We start from the raw sequence: 10085 nt of genomic DNA, 5'->3' as shown, positions 1-10085 counted from the left end.
AAACGTTTTTCTAGTGATATTACGACTTCAATATTTGTGGCGGACAGACGTAAAGTCGAATAAAATGACTTAAACTTGATTTTTATTTTTCTATATACTTTTTTGACAAACGACGTATGATCGGGAACGACGTAACTCGAAACGACGTAAGTCGAGGTATACCTGTACTTAGCGCTTACCTACCTTTTGTTTTAGGACGCATGAGGAGCTCTCCGTTACACATTAGGGTCCAGTCATTTGGGGCACGGATCATCCCGTTCACGGTTGACGCTTGGGACGCCCCACATTGTTCAGAGAAGGTGGACCGATATGTTGTGCTGGAGCAGCAAATCTCCACGTGTCACATGAACAAGATAGTGAATGTCACTATTTTCGCTCGGAATTTCCTGCAACATACTATAGTTTACAGGAAACGTGAGCTCATGTTATGCAGATACACAAGGTAGAGATTTAATAATAACATTACCGGTATTAATAAAGGTGACTATAGTGTGCATCCCGCCAAGCGCGATCACAGAACAAAAAACTTTACGCTGGAGTGAGAAGAGTATAAAGATGATATCAAAATACATATCATCAAAACTGGTCTCTTCGTCTTCATTTAAAGGCCTTTCGAGAAAAGATAAAAAGAAATACAGAAATCTGCCTTTCGTCTGCCATTTTGGTTTATCCCAGAAAAACAATCCTTTCCGTCACAAATGCTGATTGCCAACGGCTGACACGCTCCACGACCAGCGACGTTACAGTTTTCTCGAATGAATCGCTTAATCCTAACCCTGTGTACAACTCTGAATGCACCCTTACACCGAAGTAAAACCAGTTCTACCCGCTTCGGCCATCAGTGAACTGATATTGGAATATCAATTTTTAACACAGATTTCAGAATAGTAAAAAAAAACTCACTTTCTTCAAAATATAGATTTTGCGAATTAATAAAAGAACCACGTAAATTTATTTCGTAAGCGAGTTGAATGCATAAAATAAAATTTGTGGATGGATGATTTCTATCCAAATATAGAGACAATATAATAAGAGCGATAAACTGTACTGCATAAAATACATCGTAAATTCGCTAAAGTAATATATATGTCATTCCAAATGCATTGATGCCGTTTGACATTTGCTTAGTGAAAAAATCAATTCAGTAGATAATGATCGTTGAACATTTCTGTTTCGAAACTCTGTGCTAATAATGTATCGTGCAACCGGTCGGATGATCGAGGAGACTAAGAGGCTTCCTGCGCTCTGAGGGACCCAGTTTTAAACCTTAGCAATTTTCAGAAGTTTATTTTGCTCGGATATATCAGACCCGTTCTTCATTACCCATCCACCTCTATTGTGGACGTTACCGAGTAAGAGGGTTCGATATATCCGAGTCAAACTCCTCCTGAAAATTGCCGAAGTTCCAACCCGAATTATAATATGAATCCCCGGAGCAAGTCTCGACTATCTGATGAGATTGTTGATACAGTATTTTCTATCTGCCTCAATTTATGATTTTTGTCAAAATGTCTACCTTCGGTTATACAGTATTTAACTAATCTTTCCGTAGCTTTGTAAAAACATACCAATTATTTATTACGACACAATTTATTAAACAATGCATATTTTATTACGGCATCATAATATCGATTACCTAACATAATACTTTATATTTGTACTTTTGTACTGTACAATAAATAAACAAATCGCCCTCTTTTATTTGTTCTCTTGTCTATCACACTATCTGAAAATAACGACAAGAAATTTTAGATGTTTTTCTCGGAGTGGTTTCTAGAAAAACACAAGAAAAACTAAGAGGACGGTCTCTTATTTTTCTGATAAGATCATCTATTTTCGATCAGTAGAGGTAACAACATGTTGTGAAATAGGCGACATTCCATATTGTTTCCTTTTCGTTTGATAATTTTCTATATTCGTACTGTATGTTGCACGCAGTAATTTTTCTCTTACACCTCTTTCATAATATTCGATTTATGTTTCTTCATTCATAATTAATTATATTTGATTGAATTATATTGATTCATTCGTGAAACATTCTATCCAATGCTGTAGTCGTAAACTGCAGAGGACATATGATTTCCTTGCGTTGTATTTTTTTAACATTTAAAATTATTATTAATTAATTTACTTTTTAAAATTTAATTTCTTGATTTTTTTTAAAGCATCAACGTTATGTGAACATTATTGTAACGGAATGCGCAGCCATTATCATTCCGATCTTAATTTATATTGTCTGCGACAAAATAATAACAACGCTCTCTTTATTTTAATATTTAATAAGTTATTGAATTACTCTATTATTTAATTTAAGATAATTGTTAGTGTATATATATTTATCATTATTTAGTTAAAACCTTTTTTTTTTTACATTTATCCTGCTCTTTATGTTACGTGGCAAGCAAAATTTAAACCTAAAACACAGTATTTAGCGCTTTTAAATCTATAGAACAAAACTCTTCTATCTTTTTATTATATTATATCATAATTATTCCCAAACACTTTAAAAGGAAACCAGACAATATTTTATAAGACGTGAAGTTTGTTATAGAAAACATGGAAACAATATTTGCAGAAATTATTGCTGATAACTTTTTAAATCAAAAACTTTTTTCTTTTAATAGAGTATAAAATCAGGGCAAACACCAGTATAATTAACCAGAATAATGAAAAAATAAACTGTACAGTTGTAGTGAAATTTATACAAATGACCAGTTTAGCGTACAGAAAGATAAAACAAAAACATACGTAAAATGATTTATAATACTTAAAGAAATTAATTAGGATCGAGAACATATTAAATAAAACATTGAAGTAATTAGAAATCGAAGTCCATCGCATGTGATAATAAATAGACAGGAAGAAATTATTTAGCAATATAAAATTTTTAATATTACCGCTGTTTATAAATGTACAGTATATAGTTATCATAAGTAAATTTAATATTATATTCAATTTTTTTTTTNAATAAATATACCTATTTTTTGTGTTTTTTTACATTAAACCAGGCAAGTGTTTGACCACGATCTCACCTACTGGAAAGCAACGATGCGGTTGAAGCTGTAGCACGCTTGCTTGTTTACTTTAATTTAAAAAAAAAATTAGGTGCGTGTCCCGGCATGAAATATTATTTCTGAAATTTGGCCCGCCTGCTTAAAAGGTTGGCCACCCCTGGTTTAGATGCTGTATTTCACTTTCATGCATCTATTCTTTCATTAACGTAGATGGAATTATGCACTTCTCTGAGAACTGATTCGATTTTCACATCTTATGTTTCATTGTCTTTCTAATTCATATCGAAACATAGAACCTATATAACTAACTTAGAATAAGCCTTGGAAAGTTCAGGGTACTGTAGAGTTTGGCGATTCCACCAAAAACCCAAGTAAGAAAAATGGATTATTATGATGTCTTTGTAATCTGCTTCTGTTATTCTCTTTGTCTGTGTCTAATTTGCACCTTTAGTTTATGTATGTCTTATTAAAAAGTTTAATAGAATCTGGATGTTTTGTATGTGAACACAAGAACACAACTACCCACAATTGTGTGAATTTAGATAACGCCACAAATCAACAAGCACGAGCATCAGTCCACGTCGATCCATGATCAGACGTGGACTGAGGAGAAAAATTCCCCAAAATGTTTATACTAGCAAATTGTTCCCTCTTTCAACGATTTGCTATCTAATGAACACTTCCCGTAAACGGGTGTGGTTATTTGTATACCTACTGGATCAAGATTATTGTCTTTCTCAATAAAAGACTTGACAGGATTTGGCAGACATTTTGTTTCCTCACTACGAGAGATTTCTTTTTCTTCTTTTTCAACACTGTCGGCCCAGGAGGGATTTTTACTGAGAATTACAGTGTATATATTTCTATTCAACTTTTCGGCAGATGCCAGAAGCGATTTCATTTTTCACATTTTCTGGCTGTACGGTTTCGTTTTGTACGCCCAAAATTTTTGCAGCAATAGCATACGTACCAAGGATTTTCGGGTATAACGACATCCCACCATCCCTTTAACTTATTAAAATAAGAGATATTCTCAATATTGATGTCTTATTTGAGCTTGCACCAAACTTTTCTTTTGTTTGTTATCACGTGTTCCATCCTGGTACTGGGAATTTTACAAACTAACATTTCACAATTCTTCCGAAGTTTATAACATGTTTATGAACGATTATTGTAATTTTAAGATTTTCGATGGAAGTACGAGGGCTGTTCGGAAAGTTCGCGGCCTTGCCTACATGCGGCGCTGCGATCAATTTAATTTTTGGCGGGAATAATTCAGCCATCTTTGCGATACCAATTTCCGCTTGATTTGTCAAAAACTTTTGCCACGACAGATTAGCAGATAGTCAGTGTGCACATGCTTTGTCAAAAATGGAGAAGACGGAGACTCGTGCGGTCATAAAATACCTGACGAAAAAAGGGTTGACCCCATCTCAAATCAAAGCTGACATGGATGAAGTTTTAGGAGAGTCTGCTCCTTCGTACACCACTGTGAAAAACTGGACAGCCCTTTTTAAATCTGGCAGAGAGAGTGTGAAACATGACCCTCGCAGCGGACGGCCGTCAACTGCTGTCACTGAAGAAAACATCGACAAAGTTCACGATTTGGTATTAGCAGATCGCCGTTTGAAAACGCGTGAGATAGCTGAGACAACAGGCATCTCTGTCGACCGAGTGCACCACATCCTAACCGAAGATTTGGGTATGACGAAGGTCTCAGCAAGGTGGGTGCCGCATCTGCTGACCGCCGAGCAAAAACGTGTTCGCACTTTGATGTCAAAGGAGTGTTTGGACTTCTACCAGAAAAACCCACAGGATTTCTTGCGTCGGTTTGTGACTACTGACGAAACGTGGATCCATTACTACACTCCTGAAACAAAAGAACAGTCGAAGCAATGGAAACACCACAGTTCGCCACCACCAAAGAAGGCAAAGACAGTTCCATCAGCGGGTAAAGTGATGGCCTCGGTTTTTTGGGATGCTAAAGGCATCATCTTTATTGACTACCTAGAAAGAGGAAAGACCATTAATGCTGTCTATTACTGTGAACTTTTGGAAAAACTGAAGAAAGAAATCGAAGAAAAGAGGCCACACTTGAAGAAGAAAAAAGTTCTGTTCCACCACGATAATGCACCTGCACATTCCGCCAGAATCACTGAACAAAAGATAAACGAACTTTGCTTCCAATTAGTTCCACATCCACGTACTCACCTGATTTGGCCCCCAGAGACTTCCACCTTTTTCCAAACCTAAAAAAATTCTTGGCTGGAAAGAGATTCCACTCAAATGACGAAGTTATCTCTGAAGTGAACGAGTATTTTGCACACCTTGACAAATCGACCTATTGTGATGGCATAAAAAAGCTAGAACATCGCTGGAATAAGTGTATTGCTAACAGAGGAGATTACATTGAAAAATAAAAAAAGTTTTAACATTATTTTGTTTGTTTTTCTATGTGAGGCCGCGAACTTTCCGAATAGCCCTCGTAATGTTAAATCGCTTATCTTTCATTTAAATGCTCTTTAAATCCAGTATTATGTTAATACAGTACTAGTTTCAGTTTTGAGTCTCGTATGCGCTATTTCTTTAAAGTCATAATTTCTTTCAGGACTGAAAGAAAGTCCTGTAGTCGTAAGGATCATTCTCTGGATCCATATCATTGGGAAAATTAAGAAGTCTTAATTAATGTACAGTATACAAGTATTCATTATACAGGTATACCTCGCCTTACGTCGGTAATTGGTTCCAGGAAAACGACTTAAGTCGAAAAACGACGTAAGTCGAATTTACTTGTCTCCAAATCTACTTGTCACTAGGCTAAACCATAAATTGCCAATTCCGGTTCTGTATTTTATTTATTAATGCATTTTTAATAATGTATGGTTAATAAGGATCTATTTTAAGCTTACAAACAAATAAATTTTAGTTTTTAATATAGTACAGAAAAAAGTAATCTAAATTTACAAATGCATGTAAAGTACTGTAAATACAGTACATACTTGTAAATGTATGTACAGTATTTTAATATGATTTTATGTGCTTTAACAATTTTTCTAGTGATATTGCGACTTCAATATTTGTGGCGGACAGACGTAAAGTCGAATAAAATGACTTAAACTTGATTTTTATTTTTCTATATACTTTTTTGACAAACGACGTATGATCGGGAACGACGTAACTCGAAACGACGTAAGTCGAGGTATACCTGTACTTAGCGCTTACCTACCTTTTGTTTTAGGACGCATGAGGAGCTCTCCGTTACACATTAGGGTCCAGTCATTTGGGGCACGGATCATCCCGTTCACGGTTGACGCTTGGGACGCCCCACATTGTTCAGAGAAGGTGGACCGATATGTTGTGCTGGAGCAGCAAATCTCCACGTGTCACATGAACAAGATAGTGAATGTCACTATTTTCGCTCGGAATTTCCTGCAACATACTATAGTTTACAGGAAACGTGAGCTCATGTTATGCAGATACACAAGGTAGAGATTTAATAATAACATTACCGGTATTAATAAAGGTGACTATAGTGTGCATCCCGCCAAGCGCGATCACAGAACAAAAAACTTTACGCTGGAGTGAGAAGAGTATAAAGATGATATCAAAATACATATCATCAAAACTGGTCTCTTCGTCTTCATTTAAAGGCCTTTCGAGAAAAGATAAAAAGAAATACAGAAATCTGCCTTTCGTCTGCCATTTTGGTTTATCCCAGAAAAACAATCCTTTCCGTCACAAATGCTGATTGCCAACGGCTGACACGCTCCACGACCAGCGACGTTACAGTTTTCTCGAATGAATCGCTTAATCCTAACCCTGTGTACAACTCTGAATGCACCCTTACACCGAAGTAAAACCAGTTCTACCCGCTTCGGCCATCAGTGAACTGATATTGGAATATCAATTTTTAACACAGATTTCAGAATAGTAAAAAAAAACTCACTTTCTTCAAAATATAGATTTTGCGAATTAATAAAAGAACCACGTAAATTTATTTCGTAAGCGAGTTGAATGCATAAAATAAAATTTGTGGATGGATGATTTCTATCCAAATATAGAGACAATATAATAAAAGCGATAAACTGTACTGCATAAAATACATCGTAAATTCGCTAAAGTAATATATATGTCATTCCAAATGCATTGATGCCGTTTGACATTTGCTTAGTGAAAAAATCAATTCAGTAGATAATGATCGTTGAACATTTCTGTTTCGAAACTCTGTGCTAATAATGTATCGTGCAACCGGTCGGATGATCGAGGAGACTAAGAGGCTTCCTGCGCTCTGAGGGACCCAGTTTTAAACCTTAGCAATTTTCAGAAGTTTATTTTGCTCGGATATATCAGACCCGTTCTTCATTACCCATCCACCTCTATTGTGGACGTTACCGAGTAAGAGGGTTCGATATATCCGAGTCAAACTCCTCCTGAAAATTGCCGAAGTTCCAACCCGAATTATAATTTGAATCCCCGGAGCAAGTCTCGACTATCTGATGAGATTGTTGATACAGTATTTTCTATCTGCCTCAATTTATGATTTTTGTCAAAATGTCTACCTTCGGTTATACAGTATTTAACTAATCTTTCCGTAGCTTTGTAAAAACATACCAATTATTTATTACGACACAATTTATTAAACAATGCATATTTTATTACGGCATCATAATATCGATTACCTAACATAATACTTTATATTTGTACTTTTGTACTGTACAATAAATAAACAAATCGCCCTCTTTTATTTGTTCTCTTGTCTATCACACTATCTGAAAATAACGACAAGAAATTTTAGATGTTTTTCTCGGAGTGGTTTCTAGAAAAACACAAGAAAAACTAAGAGGACGGTCTCTTATTTTTCTGATAAGATCATCTATTTTCGATCAGTAGAGGTAACAACATGTTGTGAAATAGGCGACATTCCATATTGTTTCCTTTTCGTTTGATAATTTTCTATATTCGTACTGTATGTTGCACGCAGTAATTTTTCTCTTACACCTCTTTCATAATATTCGATTTATGTTTCTTCATTCATAATTAATTATATTTGATTGAATTATATTGATTCATTCGTGAAACATTCTATCCAATGCTGTAGTCGTAAACTGCAGAGGACATATGATTTCCTTGCGTTGTATTTTTTTAACATTTAAAATTATTATTAATTAATTTACTTTTTAAAATTTAATTTCTTGATTTTTTTTAAAGCATCAACGTTATGTGAACATTATTGTAACGGAATGCGCAGCCATTATCATTCCGATCTTAATTTATATTGTCTGCGACAAAATAATAACAACGCTCTCTTTATTTTAATATTTAATAAGTTATTGAATTACTCTATTATTTAATTTAAGATAATTGTTAGTGTATATATATTTATCATTATTTAGTTAAAACCTTTTTTTTTTTACATTTATCCTGCTCTTTATGTTACGTGGCAAGCAAAATTTAAACCTAAAACACAGTATTTAGCGCTTTTAAATCTATAGAACAAAACTCTTCTATCTTTTTATTACTTTTTAAAATAATTTATTATATTATATCATAATTATTCCCAAACACTTTAAAGGAAACCAGACAATATTTTATAAGACGTGAAGTTTGTTATAGAAAACATGGAAACAATATTTGCAGAAATTATTGCTGATAACTTTTTAAATCAAAAACTTTTTTCTTTTAATAGAGTATAAAATCAGGGCAAACACCAGTATAATTAACCAGAATAATGAAAAAATAAACTGTACAGTTGTAGTGAAATTTATACAAATGACCAGTTTAGCGTACAGAAAGATAAAACAAAAACATACGTAAAATGATTTATAATACTTAAAGAAATTAATTAGGATCGAGAACATATTAAATAAAACATTGAAGTAATTAGAAATCGAAGTCCATCGCATGTGATAATAAATAGACAGGAAGAAATTATTTAGCAATATAAAATTTTTAATATTACCGCTGTTTATAAATGTACAGTATATAGTTATCATAAGTAAATTTAATATTATNACACGGTTCACTATTAATTGTCTAATTAAACTGCAGAAAAAATTTTTCCTTTTGTACAGTTTTTTTCAATTGATATGTTGAATAAGCAAAATGTGAATAAATGGGATAGCACTCTTAGAAAATAATTTAAATTTTATATATTTAATGAAAAAAAATATATATTTTTTATTTTTTAACCTATTCTGAGTGAAAAATTTTATAATTTTGCAAAATTTATATTTGGTAAAGAAATTAAATGTAAAAAATGCATAAATATAATTTAGAATTTCTAAAATATTTAAACGCTAAAATAATTCATTCTTTTTCTTATAAAGTTTGTTTAAATATTAACTTTTTTTGAGATTAAATAATAATTTATTTTGAAATTTTAATTATAAACAAATAACAACAAATGTTAGAATGTGTACAGCTCTAAACTTTAAATGGCTTTTAATCATTGGATGCATTTTTTTTTAAACATATTTTTAAGTTACATTATTTGTGTTTATATCAGGAAAAAATTTTATTTCTAGTGTAAAACTTAAATGTTTTTCTGAATTTTTGATTTATTTTTTCTATAGATTACGAATGAAAATTCACATTTTGATTTTAATGACAAATTTCAGTCTGTGTTTTTTGTTAGTATTTTATATTTTGGTTTATTTCAAATTTTCCATTTTATTCAAACTTAATATATGCCATTTCAGAGAATTATGAATCAGAGCATTGCTTAAGCAATTGTTTGTGTCTTTATCTTAATAGAATTTTATCAGTATAAAGAAACTGTGGATTGATATATATATATATATATTTTTTTCTTTTTACAAAATAGTATTGTCTAAATTGTCTTGCTAAATAATCTAGAAAAGTCTTTTCTAACACTTCAATTTTTAAAATTCTTGATTTTTACTATAAATTTTATTTACACTATAAACAATAGACATGCGCAGTAATAATAAACTTCTAACACTAGAGGGTGCTTAGGTAGCTTCTGCTGGCGAATGCATCAATTGAGTGGAAAAGGATCTCCGTTGGATTTTTGCTAAAATTATGGGAAAAAGGAAAAGGTAAGTTTACAAT

General features: G+C 32.7%; 1 protein-coding gene across 2 annotated transcripts in view; it reads left to right on the top strand.

The window, feature by feature from the left end:
• Positions 1-9963: 9963 nt before the first annotated feature.
• The window catches only part of LOC111629880 (something about silencing protein 10-like), a 39826-nt gene continuing 39704 nt past the window's right edge, over positions 9964-10085 (top strand). For both annotated transcript variants that reach the window (XM_023373803.1, XM_023373802.1), the window contains exon 1: positions 9964-10072. In XM_023373803.1, coding sequence (XP_023229571.1) covers positions 10056-10072 — 17 coding nt within the window. In that variant the 5' untranslated portion in view covers positions 9964-10055. The remainder of the gene's footprint in view (positions 10073-10085) is intronic.

The sequence above is a fragment of the Centruroides sculpturatus genome, unplaced genomic scaffold (genome assembly GCF_000671375.1).
Source record: "Centruroides sculpturatus isolate CEXI.00-Female unplaced genomic scaffold, Cexi_2.0 scaffold642, whole genome shotgun sequence".
Classification (NCBI taxonomy): domain Eukaryota; kingdom Metazoa; phylum Arthropoda; class Arachnida; order Scorpiones; family Buthidae; genus Centruroides; species Centruroides sculpturatus.
This window is presented reverse-complemented; position numbering and strand designations above follow the sequence as displayed.